At 45.7% G+C, this 23142-nt stretch overlaps 1 protein-coding gene across 1 annotated transcript in view; it reads left to right on the top strand.

Moving 5' to 3' along the window:
- LOC140694342 (unconventional myosin-XVI-like) overlaps positions 1-21548 on the top strand; it is a 126484-nt gene extending 104936 nt beyond the window's left edge. The window contains exon 13 of the mRNA XM_072957620.1: positions 20231-21548. Within this exon, the coding sequence (XP_072813721.1) occupies positions 20231-20458 (228 nt within the window). The 3' untranslated portion in view covers positions 20459-21548. The remainder of the gene's footprint in view (positions 1-20230) is intronic.
- Positions 21549-23142: the final 1594 nt, after the last annotated feature.

Below are 23142 nucleotides of genomic sequence, written 5' to 3'. Positions count from 1 at the left end.
TAAAAAAAAAAACTAGTGTTAGTAGAGAGAAAAACGATTTGTATCCGATAATTTAGTATTCTTTTTATGTTGAATTAAAAAATACTCTTTTCAATAATTATCTTCAAAAAGATATGACTGTGCATTCAAGGTGGTGCACAACACAACCAAAGCCTTTATCATCAGTATGTTCAAAGAGTATCACTTTAGCAACAAGATTATTGTGCATGAAGTTACAGGGCAACTTTTGTTATGTCGAATATCTACATTAAGATCATTTAAAAACTCAGTTAAGTATCCTGATGTTTCCATGAAACCAACAATACAGCTAAGGGTCTGCTTTCATCTGAATATTTGACACTAAGTAGGCACAGTTAGCCCTGAGATTTTTCTAAATAACACTGAGGAGGTAGTGAGAAAATCAATAATTTTAATCTTAAAAATAAATCTTACACTAGGCAATCTGCTGAAATCACTTGCACTGATAAACAGACATCGAAACAGGAAAAAAATGCTGATTGCTTGCAGTAAGAGATTGTCCTAGTCTCCCCTCTGTTCCTTAGAGATGCATTCACTCTACCTCAGAAGCATTATGGATGCTTTATCCACGGTCATTCACTGGGGGGGACCTGCTTGGAAAGAAAGATGGGGCGTCTGACGTCCTTCCCAGGGCTCCCACTCCTCTGTGATTCATAGAGAAAAGGGTTAATTTTGAAAGAAGGTGCAAAGAACAGGTATCTCTGGAACTTTCCCTCTGATCTTTCATGGATTTAGCTAAAAAGCAGAGCAAGATTGGAAGGTCACCAGGAATAATTCCACGTTCCCAGCTTTCAGTGGGGGCTCGTTTTCAAAGGCAAACAATCCCCAGTTATCTCATAGTGTTTTTTGTTTTGGTTTATTTTTGAGGAAGTGGAAAACCAGGCTCATTTTCTTCCATGCAAAATTGTGGGCAGTTTCACGGCAGGACACACGCCTCTGCACTGAGGAACTGGAAGAGTTCTGTGAAACTAGGCGTTGACCAGCCACACGTCTCAGCGTAAATGCCTCTCTTGTGGCATTTATAGAGGAAATACGGATACATACAGGCACACTGCATTCTGGGTTTTCTAGTGATGCACTTAAACAGGAATTCTATAAAATCAGTCCTGGGCTGATTGCGTATGTAGCAGTAGAATTAAACGTTGGCTAAAAATTGAATTCCTCTTTGAGGATGTCCAGATTTTAATTAGCAGTGATTTTAATGAAGTCCCTTTATGGAAGATAAAATGTATGGGCATTATTGTAGACAGGGAAAACAAGAGATGGATTTAGTCATTTGCCAAAGATCACAGGGAAAATGCAGAGTCCGAGGTTTGAATGGATGTCAAGTTTGCAGGCCCTGTTTCCGAGAATGAACTTCTCGTAACTCATTAAAAGTGATAGAGGCGCCATCCCACGTTTACATAAAATTTAAAGAGCTTTTGGTCAGTACGGAAATCGTAAGAGGCCAGAGTGGATATTTATGATTTGTGCTTTTGGCTGCCAGCCACGCAAGTTTCTCACCTACCACACAGTAAAAATATAAAGGGGAGACTCCCCGCTCCTCCCTTCCTTTGAGAGCAAGGCGGGAGTATGTGAGGTGAGCTGCGTCGATGGACCACGGGTTATGGACTGAGAGACACGCAGTGGGAGGGGTGAGAATCGGTGTCACCGCAGGGGTGTCGTCCAGCCACGGTGGCTCCGTGCAGTGGCCGCAGGTGGTAGCCAGCCCGTGTCTGAGACCGCTGGTCCCTGCATTCACCTCGGGTCCAGGCCACATTCTAAACCTTCCCTTCTTAGCCTCACTTCCTTGTTGTGCTCTCCAGTAAAGCTTCCACCTGTGAAGGGTCTCAGGTTAGTTTCTGATGCTTGCAAATAAGAATTCTGACTGACACACCAATTTGATTTTATTGCTATTATCCATAAAATTCACTGTATAACCAAAGATGTGTGTTTTTCTTTTTTACATAGAGCATGTACTTTCTTTTTTTTGTTTGTTTTCATTTTCACTTTTTTATTTTGCTAACCTGCCTGATCCCATTTTTTTAAATTGAAGTTTAGTCCCTTTACAGTGCTGTGTCCATTTCTGGTGTGCAGCGTTGTGTCTCAGTCGTACATGTGCGTACATATACTCCTTTCATGTTCGTTTTCATTAAAGGCTACTAGAAGACATTGAATATAGTTCCCTGTCCTATACTGAAGGGATTCGTTGTTCTTCTGTTTCATAGTAGTTAGCAAACGCTTTCTTCTTAATACGAATGTAAAACATTTTCTAACAGGGGTAGCCCTTCAGTAAACAGTTTCTTTCCTCAAGGTACAGAATACAGGAAATGTAGTTTAGGTTCTAGTCCCTCATTTTTCCTGTGACTTTGCATGATGTAATGGCTTTAGCAGAAAGGTAGTAAAAACTAATTTTCCTTAAAACAGTTGGCACGAGCGAAGGCTGAGCCCCTCGCCGCATCGCGTGCGCGGCTGTCTTCCTTTGTGCTCCTCGTGGAGAAGGCTGGGCGGGTCCAGACCGTGAAACACTCATGACCGTCTGCAGCGCTGGGCGCGAGTGACCCCGCAGTGAAGCTGCAACGCCAGGGAATTCCACTTCCCGGTCCTGGAGCGGGGCTTTGTGCCTCGGCCCAGGCCTCGAAACTGGATTCGTAGATTGAAAGAAGCCACTTCAGATTGGTTCTGGAACCAGCGTTTATAAAAATGCCCTGCCGTCTACCTACTTGCCTTTGGTGACATGGTAAACAAGTGCTTCTAAGTTTGTGCCCCTCGGCATGAGGCAGCCCCTCAGAAGCGGGGCTGCGTGAGAGGCCCAGCGCTGAGCGGGTCCTGAGGACATCCCGGCTGCCGCCCTGGAGTGACCCTTGGTGCTTCTGCTGAGACGGCCGCCCTCGGCTGACTCCGGAGGCCAGGGCAGCAGCCCCAGGAGGCCCACGGACTGCGAACAGAGCTCAAGGGGGCGGTGCTGAGGGCAGGGGGGCGGCCGGGGGGGCGGAGAAGGCCGGCGCTGAGGGCCCGCCCTCGGCGGGGAATCGCGAGTTACACGTCTGCTCCGGGGTCCGCGCTTGACGTTGAAAAATGGGATTGTTTCGTTGGAGCAGAGCTCATCTGTATTTACACCCGCGTTCCAACTTGACCGACTCTGGCTTTCGGCCGCCTCCTTCCTTCTGGCAGCTGCTCTGCGCCGCCGTGTTGTGTGGTTTAGGGTCTTTGACGCTCGTCGTGGGCATTTACCGTATTTCTTGCCAACCTTTTTTTAAATTCTTTTGATTTTTAAAAAATGCAAGAAGTTATTATTAATATCCGTCATATTCAAATACTCACTGTAAGAATCACGGATGGTTTCTGATGAAAGAGCGGCGATCCAGTGCCTGAGCGCTCGCTCCCGACGCGGCCGCCGACGGACGCCGCAAGGCGGTCAGGGTGCGCCTGATGCGCGTAGAGAAACAGACTGTCGCGCGGTTTGTTTTACTGAACCATCAAAGAAACCTTTCTGTACTGTCACATACGAAAGAAATGAAGAGTTGCAGAGCACTGAGCAAGCCCAGTGCCTTCCTTCTGTGTTCGTTTTATTTGTCACGTGGTCTGCTTGAAATATACTGTGGCGCAGAAGAGAAACAGTGTTAGAGAAAAATAACAAAATGTAGACTATCATCGAGAAGGGGCCGTTCTAAACACGGGACAGGGGATGGACAGTAAGCAACGTGTCAAAAGGCATGATCTGTATTTCACTTGGAAGCTGCAAACAAAAGGAGATCTTGCACAGAAAGCCCTTCCACCCAGCTGAGGTTTCTGGAAATCAGCATGCACCCCTCGTGACTCCCTTTTTACGTGCAAGAAAGCAGGGCAGTAAATTAATTTGATGGTGTGACTTAAATGACAACATTTTCAGCAGCGAAGGGACATACCCTGTATAGATACATAGAAACTTGGAAGATAACCAAAACAAATGCTACATTTTGTATTTTTCCCTTCGTAAAATCGCTCCATATGTGTATCCTAAATGCACTCAAATACATAACGTTTTTCCAGTGAAGACCTTGACTGTGATCAGTGAGGAAAGTTCAGCTGTAAGAAACAGTGAAGGAAGGAAATCAGAATTGTGACTGTGTTTTTAAAGAGGACAGAGTTCTCATGATGTATCTGCACGTCGCCTTCCAGCTGGGGAAGCCGCAGAGAGCCCGGCGCCACCGCGGAGGGGGGCGGCGACGGCGCCGCTGGGCAGGGTGGTTAAGTGCAGGTTCTGGTTCACAGAAGAACTCAGTATTAACTTAATTTAATTTTTGAAATTAAAGAAGAAAGAGAAGAACTAGCTTTGAACCCCAGATCTGTTATGTCACTTGTGGGTATGGAAAGTAGTCATTTTATTTCAGGTTGACTGAAGGAAATATATGTCACATGTTTAGCATGCTCTCTGCGACATAGTAAGTGCTCCAAAACATGCGTGCCATTATTGTCTTAGCATTCCCTTTTGTTTCCCCCAAGGTCAGTGTTCTGAATACCAATTCTAACACAGCAGGTGTTATCAAAAATATGCAGGAGATGAGCTTGAATGAGCAGGACCCCACTCTTATCTGGGATTTTGATAAATATGTCATTTTTGTGATTTTCGAAAATAATTTTGTTACAGAAAATTATAAACCTCGCAAGCAAGCATGGAGACTAGTGCAACACCCAACTTCAGTAAACCCTAACAGTTTACCCTTCTTGCTGGTGCCACATTTTTGCAGTGTGACTTAGCAACCTAACTGTGCGTTTTTCTGTCCCAGTCACGGTTGTCCCACACCTTTTACAACACAGGGCTCTGCTCCTGCCTTGCTCCTAATTCTAGGTGAGTTCCCAGAAGTGGGCTGTTCTCCACCTTTGCCTGTGACCTTGCAGACCTTTCTTTGATGTGACTTTCCTCCTGATGGCCTTCCTCCAGCAGCCCTCCGAGCACAGTCGTGGCCTCTGTAATTTGGTTTATGTAACTCTACAACGTGGTCTCTTTCACACGACTTACTTTGCTGTGTTATAATTGTGTGTGTGTAGATGTAGACCCTGGTGGACTGTGGAGGGTGTAGAGAACACAGGGACTACGTCTCAGTCATTTTTTTATCCCAACCCAGAGCACTCAATAAACTGCCATCTCCATGGCAACCAGGAGACGCCTCAGAAGAACTGAGAAACCGACAGAAAATTTCCTAGCTTTATCAAATATTTTGATTCAGTCTCATGTTAAAAATGTACCAGTAAACTTGGTAAATAGGGTCATAAGCAGTTGCATCCCGGTGGTTGGAGGATATTAAAGTCAAGTCCCATCTTACAGATTCGGTACTAAAGTCAGCGTGTGATGTGAAAGTCACACACAATGAACGTGACTCTGCAAGACCCTGGTGTTACCCATGAGGAACAACATACGTGGCTTTAGTGTGTGCAGCTCTGTGTAATTAGATGTGTGTATTCATACATAACATGCACAACATAAAGCATATAATATGTGTACATTATTTTGAATTCTGGGAAAGTGGATTGCATGAACTTGAAGTTTCATGCATTCATTCATTCATTCAACAAATATTTTTCGAGAACCTGCTTGTGCAAGCCACAGGTGTGGGCACCTAGGAAACTTCGGTCTACAAAGCAAACATCCTTGCCCTCTTGGAACTTAAATTCTAGCATGGGAAAGCAAACACTATACAATGTTTAGATAATATGTTTAATATGGTAAAAGGAAATAAAACATATTTTTAAAAAGTCAAACAGAATAAGCAGGCCTGGGAGTGACGAGAGGGGTGTGGAGGCAGGTTGGGTTGGGTTGGAATTTCCAATCAGGTGGAGTTAAAGCCTCACTGAGCAAAGATGGAGTAAGAAAGTTGAGGAGTCAGGCATGTGAGGTCGGGGGGGGCACCCCAGGTGGGGAAGTATCCGGGCAGGAGCTTGCTTGAATCTCAACAGCCAGGTGGCTGGAGAGGAGTGACTGCATGTCACTAGGCGTCTAAATGCAGAGCAGCTGAAATTGCCATGAGTTTGTGTTAATTCAAGAAATAAGGAACTTACAAACTACAGCGGGAGGTGCAATGCAGAATACCAACTGTGATGGGATTGCATTGTCGTTCAGGAAAACCACTGACCAGGTCTGGAAACTTGGGTCTGCTCAGAAGACAAGTAAAGGGTAGACAGTTGCCTTTTCTGCAAGTGGGAAATAGGAGACAGATAGCTGTATTCCTGCTCAAGATAACAGAGAGTTGGAAGGCTGGCCCCTGGGAACCTGGGCCCCGGGCTTCCCGACTGCTCTGTACATTATTGTGACCTGACGACTTTGAAAGAAAGATCCAGGCTAAAGGAACAGAAAGGTTTGCATTGTGTTGAAACATAACCAGCTAACGTTGGTGAAGGAATTTATTTTATGACCTCAGTAGACCTCGAAGACCTGATTCTTCTCTGATTTCGATGATTATGCTATTATTTGAAACTGTCATTTCGTATTTCTGACTCTGTCAGAAATAGGTTCTAAAACAGATGAACTATGATATTGGGAAAAGTGTCATGAAGTCAATGATATAAAAAGCCTAGATTTTGAAGCCCAAGTGGATTTAATTTTATACACTTGCAGGTGATGTTTTATTATCTATTTTGGGGAAGAAGTCTTGATCAAAGAGCTGTGCTCTCACACGTTGCCTACTTTGGCAAAATCTTATCTTTTTCTTCCCCATCCGTCCTGTTTTCCTTCCCCCGTCTTGTCTAGCATTTGCATCCACCCGATTTGCCATGACTGGGCCTTAAAGACACTGTAATTGACCCGAGGAGCCACACCATGGCAGCCACGGTGCCCGCCAAATCCCTTTCTCCTGAAGCCCCTGCTGGACCGCGTTTCCCGGCAGCCTTGCAGTTAGGGGTGGTCACGTGACTGAGGTCCAGCCACTGGAACGGGAGCCATGGTGATGTGAGCCGCTCCCAAGCTTGACCACACAAACCTCCCCTTCCCTACAGTATTCCATGCCTTTTCCCAACCAAAAGCTGGATACGGAAGACTCTTAAGACCCCGGAAGATGCAAAGTCCACTCACGCCAACGTGGAAGGTCATCCGCTGATCAGAAGCACCTCTTTAGCCTTGACGTGGGCAGTACACTTCTTCTGTGTCAGCCCCCCGGTATTGGCGGTCTGCCTGTCATGGCATCTTGCGTAACAGTAACTGACGGCCTTTATCCCGTGTTTGGCTTAGTGTTTCACGTGTTGCTGCTGTGCATTATTTATAGTACTTAATTAACTGGGCTCAGCCCCCATTCTTTAGCCACCTTTTTTCCTTAAGATAGTAAAAAACATGCCTGTTCATGGCTTCTGATGATAGAATTATTGCAGTGTGGCTTATCAGATGGTTTAATGCAAAATAATGATGAGTGGTGCCCCCCCACGTCATAAATACATGAAACCAAAGCTTGTAATTCTTAAGAAATGGATGTTGAGAAATTCCTCAAAATCAATAGACTTAATTTTACTCAGGGACAAAATCAGTCCCCGGGAGTAAACTGGGCACCTTGGAGAAACATTCTAATCCTTTTAGGACCTTCTTGTGGATTTAATGATTAGAAAGAATCACCTCTCTCACCGCTAGTCCTCAGGCAGGTGGCTCGGGCTGGTAGCTAAGCTTTGGAGGGAGAACCAAGGTTGGTGGCAGAGAGGGTGCTTCCCCCTCGTTCAGTCAGTCCCAGCTGCGAAACTCGGCCCCTTTCCTAATTGTAGCTGATTTTTAAAATTTACCTGGATTGGGCTAGTGGTTTTATTAGCATTCAGTTTCATGAAATGGTTTTCCTCATTTCTACTTAATTATATTTAATACTATAACACACAGAATGTGGTTGTTTCCAGAAAAAAAAATGTTTGGGGAAATTAATAAGTTAACAGATAAACTCTGCCCTACGAAACAGTGCAAAGGACCACGCTGGCTCCTTGGAAAATGGATGCGTGTTCCCGGACTTAGACCTCCATCCTCTGGAGGCTGTGGAGCACTCAGCTGCCGCGGTTGTGGCCCTTGCCTTTCTGCCTTTCACACCCAGATCATCGTTTCTGCTAATTCACGTCTCTCTTGATGGCTCAGGGCTGACTCTCAAGCTGTACGTGGCACAGTGCCTTCCCCTCTCGTGTTTTTGGTAATTGTACACGCAGATGTGAACAAAAATGTGGACGCCATTCCTCACACCACTCCACCCAAGGAGGCTCCTTTCTTTTTGTGTCCTACCCCTCCTTCAGTCCAGAACAAAGCCCACAGCCCAAGAGGAATCTTTGGGCCACGATGCCTTGAAATGAGTCGCGTCCCCTCTGTGTTCCGACAGCAGTGACTGCGTCTACGATTTACTAGTCAGCTATAACGAGCATGCTGATTCATCTAATTCTCTATGTCTTGTGGCTCAGTTTGAATGAAAGCCTCTTGAGGGAGCAGGTCCTCAAGCGTGATTCTAGCCCTGGGAAACCCGTCACAGCACTTTCTTTCTCCTGATCGTTGAAAGCACACGTGTAGATTGATTAGCAGATACGGGAGACTTCTCGAAAGTCAAGGTTAGTTCAGAGGGTTGACGAAACTCAGCATCCTTGAATGTGTGTCTGGACTCTACCGCTGATCAGCCAGGTGAGTTTGGGCTGTGAGGATGCATTTCAGCATCTATGAAATGAGGCGAAGGCTCCTTAACCGGCTCGTTTCCCATGGTTATGAGAGTCTGCTGGAACAGCACGTGAAAACGCTTTCAGAACAGACAGCAGGACCATGAAGACGATGTTTGAAACGGGCTTGGGAGACCTCCGAGCTTCTACACGGGGAATCCAAACTGGGACTATTGTGGAGAAGACAGGTGGACTTACAGAGTGTCTGGGTGCATCTGAGTGAACCAACAGAGACGAGGTGAGATCGCGTGCTGATGAAGCTGGGATAATCGGAGTGGTCAGAGAGCACGGGACTTCCTGTGCTGGCTCTTAGGCTGGCTGGGGCAAGGCGGCACTGAGGATTTGTGAGCAAGCGAATTATATAAACAGATTTATTCTTTGGAGAGAGAAAAATCTAGTAGATCATTTGCCCCTAATAATACCTCCTGACATTTGCAGTGAGCCTCCCACATAATTCCCAGAAAAATAATTTTAAAGGAATTGTAATCTCTGACTCTCTGTGTTCCCAATATAATTGATGTGTATTTTTCCACATTTGAACCCATGACTACGCCATCACTACAGACATATTCTGCATGTGTGTTACCAGGTTTTGCTACAATCTGCTAGTCACTTGTACTGATGCCACCATGTTTTCTGAATGAATTGAGGTAAGAGACCAGAGCTCATATAAAATCCACAACCTAAGGTGTCACAAGTGAATTATACTGTGTGATGTATAATCATGAACTTCTGTTTTATAACTTTCCATCATAAGAAGAAACATGCATTCACTCATCAGAGTCTTTATTCTTGGCTATGAATTTACAACTAGCTGCAAAATGCAAATTAATGTTCACTTAAATTACATTAAATGTGTTCCAAAATAATATTATTTATTATAAAAGTAAAGTATAATATTAGTTATTATAAAAGTAAAATTTTTTTTTTAAGAAATCAACATGTGCAGGTAAGGTAAAACATTAAAATCCTGTCTCCCTCCCTCGCTGCCTGTTGCCCAGATCAGTTGCTCCTGTTTCCAGGAGAACTTGCTCCTTCGAAGGGATAGTTTCCCTTTTTTTTAACCCTTCGGCAACAGGGGAGCCAGAGCGCAGGAATGAGCTTCCCTGGGCTGCGGTGTGAATGGCTGCTTCTCACCTCGGAAGGAGCCGCTCTTGCCTGCCTGAACCAAACCTGCTGTTTTCACTTTCCGATCATTTTCTTGATTTTTTTTTTAATGTATGGACATGTCCTTCCCTTCAGTCAAAGACTTTTTGAATCGCATTTCATTTTAAGCTTTGTCGCTGGGATCTGTTTAGGTAAACTATGGTTTTACAAACTGATGCTCAAATTTCTTTTTTTTTAATGTTTTGTCCTCCAATATCTTGTTAGCAGGAGTGCAAATGGGGTTTGCATCTGAAACACTAATATTCACTGTTCAGTCAGCTGAGACGCTTCCTTCTTTTAATTTCCATAAATGTCAGTTAATGCCTCTTTTCACCTTTGGGTGAATAGTCAATAGAAAAATCAGTTCTGTGACAAATGAACAGCAACATGATTTTACACACGAATTATTTAACAAAGGTTATTTTTATCCTAGGAGAGAAAGACTTAAGGTAAAAATCAGCAGCAAATTATTAATTTACCTTTATTACTATTATCCATAGAAATGCACACCCGCAGGAAGTAAGACAATTTATACCTCACTTTTCAGTTAGTTCACATCATAGGACTGTAATAATGACGCAATAAGAAACCGCTGAAAATGAGTAAACAGATATGTAAGTGATAAAGCTCATTTAAGCCTCCGCATCCTGCTGTGCTTCCCCCTGGGCCGTGAGAGGTCTCCTGGGGTTTAACCCCTAGAGTAAGTGAAGGGATTAGCGACGCCCCACGGCGGGACACAGAGGTCGCATGAAGTCGGTCCTCACATCACTTGATCAATCAGACTCTATCTTCATAGCTAACTGACACTTCCTGGACATCAGAAGACACAAAACAGGTGACAAACCTGGAGTGCAGGGCGGGATGGGGGTGGGGAGTGGGAGATGGAGACTGTGTTCTTGTCTTGAACTTTTAGATATCAGATCAGCCAGAGTTTCTCAATAACAGAAAAAAAACCCTACTTTTAACTCCCGTCCTGAGTTGTCCAGGCTGTGATCACCAGCGTTTTAAGTAGCACTGTTTTCCAAAGATTAGTTTCGAAGAAGGAATCTTCTTGTTAAAAATCTGCGGAAAGGGAGGGATTTCGTTCGCGGATGAGGACCGCAGCGCACAAGAAAGTGACTGTGGACTGTGGTCACTGCTGCAGCTCTCCTCATGTTCTGGGAGCTCGAAATAGACTGCTCAGAGGCGTATTCATATGTTGAAGGTACGTGGCTTCGCGTCTCCCTTCTGCAGTCCTTCCTTAAAGGCAGAAAGGAGAAGGTGGGGCTATGGGTGCCACCCAGGCTGCATTTCAGGTGGTCTAAACTGACTGGAGGGGGTAAATTAAGAATGCTGAGCTCCCCTAAGTGCAGCCCACGTCGGGGAGTGCCTTGGGTGATGCTGCCCGACCCCCGGTGCTTGTGGAAGGGTCAGACAGTCCCAGCTCCCAGCAAATCCTGGATCCAAGTGGACCCTGAGCTCTGCAGCTTCCAGGTCTCTTTAGAATGTCAACTATAAAAATGAAAATCAGAATAATCTCCAAGTGTGTTATTAGATCTTCCACCAATTTTTTTCAAAGACATTTAAGCTGACAGATAGCTTGTGCCCTTTTCTAGAAGCCCGAGTTTTACACCTGTCATTGAATAGCACCATTTTCCCCCATGCCATCCAGAAATAATAATTCTGGGTAGAAGGTGTCTTAGGCCATTTGGGGTACTATCACAAAATGCCACAGACTAGGTGGCTTACAAACCACAGAAATCTATTTCTCCCAGTCTTGGAGGCTGGAAGTCTGGGGTCGGGGAGCTGGCGTGGTTGGGTGGGGCCTGCTTTCCAGGTCACAGACCTCTCACTGTGTCCTTCCATGGTGGAAGGGCACCGATCCCATTCGTGAGGGCTCCGCCCTCATGACCTAATTACCCCAAAGGCCTTATTCCAAATGCCATCACTCGGAGCATAGGATCCCAATGTGTGAATTTGCGGACACGAACATTGAGACCATAGCATAGGAGATGCTTATTTGATTGGCCAAGGCATTGTGGTCTTTGGCCACCCTGACGTCTAGGGTGACTGTCCCACTCCCGTCACTGACCCCACTCACCAGCCACTCAAACCCATCTAGGCATGTCCGAATTCAGAGCCACACTTGAGTCCGGGACCCCGCACACGCTCTGGGGTTTCAGAGCCAGAGAGCATTTTTAACAAGTTCCCAGGGCTTTACAGTGTTGGAAAGGGTCTTCTCTGAATCTGGGAGATGGGAACTACCTCTGAAGGGTGGGAGTCTGTCCACAGTCAATCTGGCAAGGCTCCCTTCTGTTGACTGAAATAAGCATGCAGCCTAAAAGTTAAGAGTTATATTTTATTTGGCAGGAGGACTCGAGCCGGGCTGACAGCCTCTCAGATCGCTCTGAGGGACTGATCCCAAGAGGTAGGGGAGGAGCTAGGACATATAGGAGCTTTACAACAAGGACCAGGTAGTTGGAACAATAAAATATTGCTTGTTATCTAAAGAAAATCAGGCATCACAAATTAAAGAATCTAGTGCTTTTCTATGTATGGGAGGAAGCAAACATTTGGGCTCACTGAATTCATTCCTTTGACAAGCACCTTGCTATCTAGGGCCAGGGTCCTGTCCTTTCTTATTCTGAGTCCGCTCAGGGTGCACCATTGTGAGTGGCTGCAGAGGCTGGGCTGCAAGCCTGTCCTCACTGGGGGGGGGGTGGCAGCCGCTGATGACTTGGTTTCAGCATTCTTTGCTTACTGTTATGATTGCAGTATTTTCACTCACATTGCAGTATTTTCGTTCACACTTCCCTGGCCTCGATGGGGTGAGGTGCCTGATTGCCCCTAAGTTTCCAAAACAGTGACACCACAAGTCTAATACACTGTAGTGACATTTGTCCCTGTTCTCAAACGTGCATCCAAACATTCATACACTCACTCGGCTCAGACCCTCTGAGTAAGTGCACCGGATGCCTTGTGCTGGGCAGAGATTAACTCACTAGTTTCGGTCTCCAAAAGACACCCAGAGTCTCACCACACAAAAACGAATCTTGCCCGCGGGGCGTCCCAGCCGCACAGACCAGCACTCTCCCCAGTTGCATTATGTCTGTGACCCTTTTTAAATCATATAATAGTTATCCCTGACTCTTAACGGTTCTTAAGTGATTTTATTATAATGTTAATGAAACCTGCATCCACATCATTACATAAAATCCCTTTATTCTTTTAGCTTTCAGTATAGCTAAGAAATCAAAGCTGATTCAGTGAAACCAAAACCTACAAAAGCCAAAAAAGCTAACATTTACATTTATTTGAAGTATGACTTTGTTTAGATGAAATGAAATTGCTGTTGAAAATACTAACCTGGCTCTGACTCTGATCCCTGCACCTTAGTGAGATCTACTGTCGTGTGCCTTTGGTTGACCCACGTCTCCATCTTTTCTATTTGAACTCCTAGGCAACCTACCTTACAATGTCAAATCACTTAGCATTTTCTTGGAGGAAAACACCTTATCTGAATATTAAATCCATTTACTCTCTCCTCGTTAACCTGCAACGATGTAAATAATGTTACCTGTGTCAGTCTGCTTGTAAATAAAATACATCAGAAAATGAAATCTCACTGAGCACTAGCTTAAAAAGCAGGCATTCAAGTGGTCCAAAGCACAATTACACCAATTTTTTTAAAGTATCATAAAAATAAAAAAAAGCAAAAAAAATTTTAGATTGTCCCAAGAAATTGAGGACCCCTGGAAAAACATTTACAGATCTCAATTTCAGAAACAGGTAACAGTTGTTGAAATTACTCACTAATATCTGATTTTTAGTGCTTTTTCTCTTACTCCAAAATCTAAAAGACATCTAGACCTTTTGTCATTTTCTTCTTGCATAATTTTCTTTATTTTAAATCATATAGAAATCATAGTTATGTTATAAATCCAGTATTTTGAGATCTTCTTGTTAATAAGGAAGGAAAAGAACATGTTATATTTACATAGGGCCACAAATCATGCAAACTACTTTGATTTAACATTATCCGATTGAGTCATCAAGATAATCATAAGTCAGTATGTTTGAGGGTTTTCTCGAGTCAAAGAGTTAACAATTGACAAAATCATAAGAGCCCACATTTATAGAATGCTCCCTACATTTTCAAGGCACTTAAAGGCAGCTCACATATGGCATCCATATAACCCCCACCCCCGTCCTTCTGAGGTTGACGATGACTGTGAACCCACTTCACAGGTGAGGAGGCTGATGGGCTTGGTCAAGGTCACACATCCATTAGGTGGCAAATTCAGGATTCCCATCCAGGCACCCTGACTGGAGAGACGTGGTTTGTCCACATCCCACCCAGACTCAAACCAGAATCAGAGTCCTCGCGGGTCTGCCAGTCTCTGTTAGAGACGGAAGCTCAGTGTCATTACCGGCACTTGTCTGCATCAAGCCCCGTGGAAATGCCTCCCGGCCTTTTCCACCCCTCTTTCCAGCTGGGGCCCATCTCGTCTTTCAAAATTCAGAGCAAAGTTACCACCTCTTTGAAGTCTCTCCAGACCTTCCTCTACAGAGCCCCCTTCTCCAGGTAAATGATACAAAAAAAAAAAAAAGGAAAAAAAGCTTAAAAAGACTCCTTCTTGTTGACCCACTCATGTCAAGACACTTGCACGGCTGGCATGTCCACCAGTTCGTTTAGAAGCAGGACACTTGTCACTTTCATGGTGCTACCGCGTAGAGCCCCGCGGTCCGGGTCCTGTCTTACTTCCCAGCGGGAGTGCTGCCCTCTGGTTCTGAAAGATAATGATTTTGTGTGCAAACACGATTATATAGAACATGTCAGAAGAAAAACTAGGTAAGGGACCAGCTGTCTGGAGGGATAACTTGGGGGGAGATACATCTTTGGCAACAATGGAAAACCAGACTGAAGACACCGGTATGGCTCCTTTTATGCTTCAAACAAACCAGGATAAATGAGGTCCAGGGAGAAGCCGGCTAACTCCAGGCCACACTGCCAGGGGCACCCCTGACCCCACAGTCATCTCTCTTCTTTCTGAAAAGAAATGGTTCCCTTTCAATACCCAAACCAAATTTTTCATGCTTAGCATGCACAGGGTCCTGGGTTCAATCCCCAATACCTCCTCTAAAAAGAAAGAAAACCTAATTACCTGCCCCCTGCCAGTAATAAAATAAATAATTGAAATATTTTAAATAAATAAATAAATAAATAAATAAATAAATAAATAAATAAATAAATTATCATATTCAATTTATTGGGAAATAGCAAATGATGGCAAGGGATGTTGTAACGGTTTCTGTTACCACCAATGGGATGTGAAATATAAAGAATGACCAAACACCGATTTTGATATTTTCTATGCTGCTGGATAATATTGCAAATACTTTCTCTGCCTCATAGGTTACTTGACCACCACTTAACTAACATGCAGAGTTGCATGTGTTTGCTGTTCTAAAACACTGAAGCTCTTACAGTGTCTTTGACAAATGTGACTTGTGTGCCTCATAACCTGGTAAATTTAATAAATCTAAATGAAGCAGATTGAGCGTCATTAGTCAGGGCACACGGTCCCTGTCTTCTGATCTTTTCCACGTTGTCTCACAGATCATAGTTCTCAAGTGCCCTCTGACCTTCACTGTGTCAAAAGGGGTGGCCGAGCATATGTCCTTACACAGAATTTCAGCCTTAATTTAGGACAACCTGTGAAGATTCATTGTATGTGTGTTTTTTTTTTTAACAAAGATCAATACCGTTGATATTTCAGCATCTCATTTATGCCACTCTGGCAACTATTTTTATATACCTCTTAGATTTTACTCAGTGCCTATTAATCTCCATAATATAAGATACAGTCATGGGATCTCTCAGTGAGAAGGTTTATTCTGAGCATTGGTTGATTATCGCAAACATCAGTCAAATTTTTGCTTATCACGGAAGCATCGAGAGCTCTTGGTGGTTGATTCAAAGAGGGTGGGCTTCTGTCTCCACTACATTATTCAAGACATCGATATCCTCATTAAGAAAATGCCTTCTAATGGTTTGTGTGTCTTAAATTTTCCACCTTTTATAATGTGCTGGGGAATTCAGATATTTTTAGTAAATGCTGAGAAGCTTTGAAAGGCTAGAGAGCTTTTTTTTTGTTTGTTTCCCCAGGGAAGCAATGACTCAGGGGATTTGGGACATTTTATGTCAAAATCCCTCCCCACAAGCCTAATTCAGATCAGCAGCCGCTGAAAGTCACTCTCAGCAGATGGGCTGCTTCTGCGGTGTGACTCACTCTCCAAATCTTCCCTATTATGAAGGTCTTAGCAGAGGGTCACACCTAGTATATATTTTTGGCCATTATGAAAAGCTGCTGAAAAGAGTTTAGCATGGAAAAGAAATACAGAATGGATAGATTCTGTGCCTCATACGAGGACAGAGGGTCTGTGCACACCAGCAGTGGCATAAATACAGCACAAGCCATCAGGTCGTGGAAAAGCATCTCCAGCTGCTGGGTGGAGACTGGGATTGTGTTTTCATGCTCTACTCTGTTTTGTTAGGAACTGGCCTCCATCTTTACATGTATATATATTTGCACTCTACTTGCTTTCTTTTAGATTAATTATTTATTATTTCATATTAATTTGTTAATTATACCTCCTCTCACTATTCTTTTTGTACTTTTGCTGGAGAATAAGGCGTGACTCCTTGATTTATTTCACCTTAATAAATTACGTTATTCTGGTCATTTCCCTAATACCGCTGGCACCTTCGACCCTCTAAGCTCCACGTTTCCCTCCTGGCTCTTGCAGTTGCTGTTGGTGTGCTGTTCTACATACGATGTAAAGTCTGTAAGACACTGCAAGCATATCATTTATATTTACCCATGGACTGAATTCCCGTGTCCTTAATTCTCTCTTAAATTTCCATTTTTCACCTTGGATCATTTTCTTCACCTTAAAAAAAAAAAAAAAAGGCAAGACTTGTGATAGCAAATTTCCTTGTTCTCGTTTGTCCAAAAAATTGTTTTCAGCTTTCTTTCATTTTTGCAAGATGTCTTGATTGAGTATAGAATCCTAGGTTGAACTACTGTCTTTCAGTGCTTTAACCTGCAATTTGTGGTTTTCTGGCTTCCAACGTTTCTGTTTAGAAGTCAGCATTCACTCTCATGATTGCTCCTTTGAAGGTAATTGGGTTTTTTTCCTCTAGATTTGTAAAACGTTTTTCTTTGTCTTTGACCTTGGGCATTTTTAATACAGTGTCTTACTGATTACAAATTGTCCTTATTGTTGCTGGCAGTGTGTGGATTTATCTTGTGTGCGGTTTGCTGAACTTCATAATTTGTCCACCCCAGGTTCTGGAAACTTATTGCTTTGAATATTGCTTTGCCACTTTCTTTACATTTCTGCTCCTTTTACGTGCATGTCTATTCTGCTGTTTCTTTTATTTATTCATCTTTTTCTCTATTTTCTTAAGCATTTAATTATAGGTAATTTTAAAGTCTGTTTCTGCTAACTCTAAACCTGGACCATCCATGAGTCTGTTTTAGCTTTTGGCTTTGGGTAAATATCCTGTCTGTTCACATGTATAGTAACTTCTGGTTGCATAGTAGGCATTGTGGGTGAGCAGACTACAGACACCACAGATGACGCCTTCTCCCTAAGAGGATTTCACCAGCCTGCGTCAGGAAGCAAAGGCAAGAGGCGATCACCTTAATCCAATCAAGTATTGAGCTGTGATGGAAAACCAGCCTACCTCTGGTTGTCCGCTAATCCTCCGGCCGCGCCCTCCTGTGCGCGGACTGAGACCCTGACAGTGTGCGCTCATCAGCACTGAAACATTATTGTAGCTCCAGCTGTGCGTTTCAGAGCCCCTGGCCCGGCTCTCCTGCTGTGTGCCCCACTCAGTTCCAAAATCTGCAAGTCTTGAAGATGAGGCTTGTCAGATACTTAAGGCTATCACCTCTCCTGTCATACTTTTTGCTTCTGAAGCACGTCTAGGCGATTTCACTCTGCTTTTTATAAGTTTTTGGCTCAGGGCCCCACTCACTCATGCAGTTGAAGAACTCAACAAACGTCTCTTGGGGAAAATGACCGTGCATCTGGGGGTTCTCAAGTTTTCAAATGGTTCATCTAGTCTCATCCAGCTGCAAAATATCATATGGATTTTCTCTCTTTTAAAAAGGGTTCTCGAGACCTACAGAAGGACTCCACATGTCCCCAGAAGACCAAAAAAGTAGCTGGTAATTATCCAGTTATCCATTTGCTGGGAAAGATTCTCCCCATCCATTATGTTAGTTTTTCTAATTCACAGTTTACCAGAGTTTTCCAGTGTTTCAAAAATATGATTTTTGTAATTTATCCCCTTTTTTGCACTTTTACAATGGGAGCAGTAACCTGCCGTGACCTAAACATCCAATGTAGAGGGTCCTTCTTTTGTTTCTAAATAGATCGATGTGAAGTTGTGTTACTTCAGAAAGATGAGATCTCTATGAAATGTTGGGAAAATAAACAACTGAGAGGGATACACTTCCATCCATTAAATATCCTCCCGTAAGAGTAAATCCAAGGACAGTGTTTTTCAGAGGTTGCTGTTATGTGCTGACTGTGTGCCAGGGAACATACATACAAATAATCAATATTCAATTTGATTTACAGGGTAAATCAAACTGATGCTAAATGTAATCAACACAGCATCCGCCAGTGGAGAAGATAGAGGAACTAGAATACATGAGTGAAAGAAACACATGTTTCACTCAAATCCCAATTAGAAAAAGAAGGAAAGAGGGAGACGGTGTAGGGACCCTGGTCTTTCAGATCCTCGACATCAATTCTTTACATAAATAATCAGCCTTGTGGGACAAGAGTTAGGAAGACAGACTCTGCATTCAGACTGCCTGGTTCCACCATTTTCCATGTGGCTTTGGGAAATTACTTAACCTTTTTGCGCCTTAGTGCCCCACCTGCAAAGGGCTTGCAGTGCTTTCCAGAGTTCCTGGGAGGGCTGCACGAGTTCATATCGGCAAGGTGCTCAGGAAGGCACCTGACACACACTTAGCACTGAAGTGTTCATTCCATAACTGATTTTATGCATGCCCTCCCCCCTGTTTTCTTGGCTCGCTTCCCTGACAGTGGAGGCTTTCCGGCTTCCACAAGAGTCTTCCCAGCAGGAAAATGCCTGGTTTGCAGGTCATTCTGGTACAATCCTGGAAACTAGAGAAAAACACCCTTTTCAAGGGGTGTAGTGTTTGCGCAGCTCACTTTTGATCAGTGCCTGGAGCTTGCTTCAGGGATTGGGCAATCACAGTCTTGCTTTCCTTTTTTTAATGTGGTTATCGATAGATTCAATTTGGGGCGACCCCCTTTTGCTAGTAACCAGTTCCAGAAATCTAGTTTTGCACTACAGACATGCATTTGACCTCCTGGCTTCTGTGTTTTAACATCATGTCTCAACGTTCTGCCCATCGCTTTGGTTCTAGGCTTTAAAAATCTTCTTCTGTCGGCTGTAGGCCCGGGTGCCCAGACCTGTCCTGGGACGCTGACGGTCCTTGTTGTTTTCAGATGACTGTTCTCACCTAAGCCAACCAGTGGTGCCTTTGTTTCATTCTCCTTTGTCTTGATGGAGAGGCTGGAGGTGACGCAGGAACAAAGTAGCAGGTGCTTTGAAGGCGGGCTGAGCTGTCTCACTTCCTCTGAATCCTCCCCAGTACCCCATTCTGATGTCCAGAATCTCATTTTTTTCAACCAGCATACTCACTGTAGAATTGACAGAAAAATCGGTCTCTGCCATGCACAGCGGTTCCAGATTACTGGTTGCAGGCAGTAGAGAGAACCCACACCATGTAGCCTGCTTGTCTGGAAGGATCCCAGTCGCCCCCGGCGGGCAAGCTCTGCCTCTCCAGGGACCTCAAGGAAGCCGATGAAGCAGCCGATACAGTTGCACGTTGTGATGCCCTGCCCCCACGGCCCCTGAAGTTCCCATCTCTGCGGACCCCCTGGTTAATGCATGGTGGTCAGAATGGGGTCACATGACCTCAAAAGATGTCGACTAGTAACTGAGTAGGCAGAGGAGTGGATTCTGGAATGGGGTGAGACTTCAGAAATCCACGCACATCTATTACAGATGGAATTATAGTTGCGATACATTAAATGACCAAGTGGGTGATGCTGTAAGAGTGTATACAATGAGACGGCAAACAGACACTGCATTCCTTCTAGTATCCCTGGGTGTAAATCAGATGCTGACCAGGGCCCCCTCCTAACTGTTCCACAAGTTCCATTTATTGTCTTAATTCTGCAGCCCGCCGCCGAGCCCTGGGCGCGCTGCTCCCGGGGCAGCAGAGCCGGGAGGCTTCCGAGCGGGGCCGGGGTGCGTGTGCCCCGGCCGGCGCCCCGGGTCCAGGTGGGTGGCCCTGTGGCCCTCCTCACGCGTCCGCAGTGTTTGGTGCTACCGTTTCCCCCTCTCCTCCCGCAGGTGATCCACCAGCTGCAGCTCTCGGAGAACGAGAGCGCGGCGCTGCAGGCGCTGCTGGACTGGCGGCGGCGGCTCTGCGAGGAGCGGGGGGACTGGCCGCAGATCCTGCGCCGCTCGGAGCCCAGGGCGCCGCCCCCGCCTCCCTGCAAGAAGCCCACCCTTCTGAAGAAGCCCGAGGGGGCCTCCTGCAGCCGGATGCCCTCCCAGTTCTGGGACACCACCCTGTGAGGCGGCGCGGGCTCCGGGCTCGCGGGCGGGGCGGCGTCGGGAGCATCGGGGCGCTCAGGCCGCACGTCTCCACGCAAAGCACAGGGCAGCCCGCTAAGTGCACGCGACCCCCGGGCGTGTGCGCGCGCGCGTGCATGCATGTGTGTGCGTGTGCGCTTTCCCACCCGGGGTACGCTCAGATTTTCAGGCCCCGCGGACCCGGGCCGTGCGACCCCGAGGGAGCGAGAGCGAGGCCGGGCCAAGGGCGGCCGCGGAGGGAGGGGACGCCAGGGAGGAGGGGCCCACGCACGCTGCGCAGCCGTGTCTGCGCGGTCCGACCGCGCGCGACTGTGCTCCGGTCACCCTGGGACACACTCTACAGGACATACGTTCTCTTTCTTTGTAGGTGTTTGTGTTTTATTGCAGTTCCGATCCTGATCGTTCCTTACGTTTGTTACTGTGTTTTATATCTTTATGCAATTGGTGGTGCTCCCTTTCTTCAAAATACAGATTTTAAAACATCATTTCTAGAATTTTTTCCCACATACCTTTAATGTTTGGTTTTTTTTAATGTAAAGTACCTGAAAACGCTGAGACGGTATCGTTGTTTTTGCTTCGCCGTGTGGAGCCGTGCAAACCCCTGGCTGCAATCCCATGTCTTCTGCTTCATTCACTGGTCAGCAGGCGGTGCCTTCCCGTGCCTCGTATTTCTGGGCGTGTGGGTTGGGAGCTCTTTACTTAAATCTCATCTCCTGACTTGGGCAGGGGTTACAGGAAGTGAGGCACTCGCTTCAACTCACTCACAGGGCTTCAGATTCATAGCTGGGGCGTGAAGGGATCGTGTCCACTCAAAGGTCTGCCTAGTGCAGGGCAGCACACTGAGAGCCTCTGGCTGCAGCGGCCAGGCTGCTCCACAAGACCTGGTCCCTGCAGAGCTTCCCTGCATGGCTCGCCACCCCGAACCCTCTGCCTCTTGGATGCACAGGTCTTGCTTATCCATGGCTTCTGCCCACTGCTAGGAAGTTCTGAGTACTGGCATCAGACCATCATGTCTTGCTCTTTGGAACTTTGTATTCATACCCACCTTTGAAAAGTTACTGTGGCAATAAAAGGGTACAACTCTGTTCTTCTGTGCTGGTGTTTATGTGCTGGTCATGTTGTTTTGCACAAACTTTTCCGTCTCCTGATTGGATAAGTAAGGGCAAGGAGGACGTCTCATTCCCACGGCCTCCCTTCCTACATTCTTCTCGCAGCATCTTGCCAGCTTCAGGCATTATGGTTTATTTTAAAACAAATTTTTTATTGAATTTTATTTTTTATGGAAATATAGTTGGTATACGATGTTAGTTTCAGGTGTACAGTGAAGTGATTCACTTATACATATACACACACATATATGTGTATTTTTTTCAGATTCTTTTCCATTACAGATTATCACCAGAATATAGTTCCTTGTAGGTCCTTGTTGTTTATCTATTTTATATGTAGTAGTGTGTTTCTGTTCATCCAGATGCCTAATGTACCCCTCTCCCCTCTCCCCTTTGGTAACTATAGTCTGTAAAACGAAGATATTCGTGGTTATTCATGTGTAACTCCTAGGCAGGCATATGTCAGTTTAGGAATAATAACAGGCCAGTAAATCAGGAGAGGACTTCCACTGCAAAGACAGTTCGTTAGACTCACAAACCCCACACTGCACCGGGGGCAGGGCGGGGGTGGGGTGCCGCGTGGAGAGGCCCCCGGGTGCGGCTGGAGGCAGTGGAAGCGGGGTGGGGGCGGGGCGGCAAGCTTGTTTTGTGGTTTCCTGGGGAGGAACGCGAGGCTGGGTGTGCGTATGTGGCAGTGACGGGTCAGTCGTTCCAGCTGGCTCTCAGGTACAGAGGCTGCCTTGGTTGTCTGGTGGCTGGCCCGGGGCAGGGGGACAGTGGCCTGGAGAGGGAGAGGCAGATAAAGGGGGTGGCTGGGGTGTGGTCCTAGAATGGTTGGGGTTTTCTCCCTCTAGAACCAGGCTGGCCTGGGGAGGGGCAGTCGCTCCAGTGTCAGCAAGGCCCAGATGTCAAAGCATCAGAATGCAGGACATTAAGAGACTGTGAAGACATGGTCAAGTGGTAACATGGCTGACATCACCCGAAAATCTCAGGGAGGTGTCTGCCCCTCTCCAGCTTGACAACAATCCAGCCCCACTCCCCGCCTTTCTTCCCTCTGCCCCTGACATCCGACTGCCTAACCTCAGCCACAGAGCAACAGTGATGCCAGCCTCCTGTGAGCCACCTCTTCCTTGGCCAGGCCTTCACACTGGAGGCACTTCACGACCTTTGTTAAATTAAAACAGTGAGCTGGATTTCTCTGCACACACACACACACACACACAGTGTGTTTATTTACACCAGAGTGAAAAGCGAACAGTTCAAGCATGAGACTTGTGAGAGCTTGTGAGAACGTGCGCCGAGCACCTGCTGTGACTGTTCCGGTTGCTCTGCACGTGCGGCTCCGGCAGTCCGGGGCTCGGGCAGCGGCCACCCGGACCTGCCCGTCACCCATTCCAGGCAGCATGAGCATCACGTGTAAGTGAGTATTTACTCTGTCCAGTGGTGCCTGTGTCTCATCCAGGGTCCTTCATCTTCTAGAGCTAAAGGCCGACCCCGGGAAGACTTTCTGAAACAGTCTCTGAACTCAGAAGTCCCGCCTTTTGTGCTTTGCGGTCT

The sequence above is a fragment of the Vicugna pacos genome, unplaced genomic scaffold, assembly GCF_048564905.1.
Source record: "Vicugna pacos unplaced genomic scaffold, VicPac4 scaffold_21, whole genome shotgun sequence".
NCBI lineage: Eukaryota > Metazoa > Chordata > Mammalia > Artiodactyla > Camelidae > Vicugna > Vicugna pacos.
This window is presented reverse-complemented; position numbering and strand designations above follow the sequence as displayed.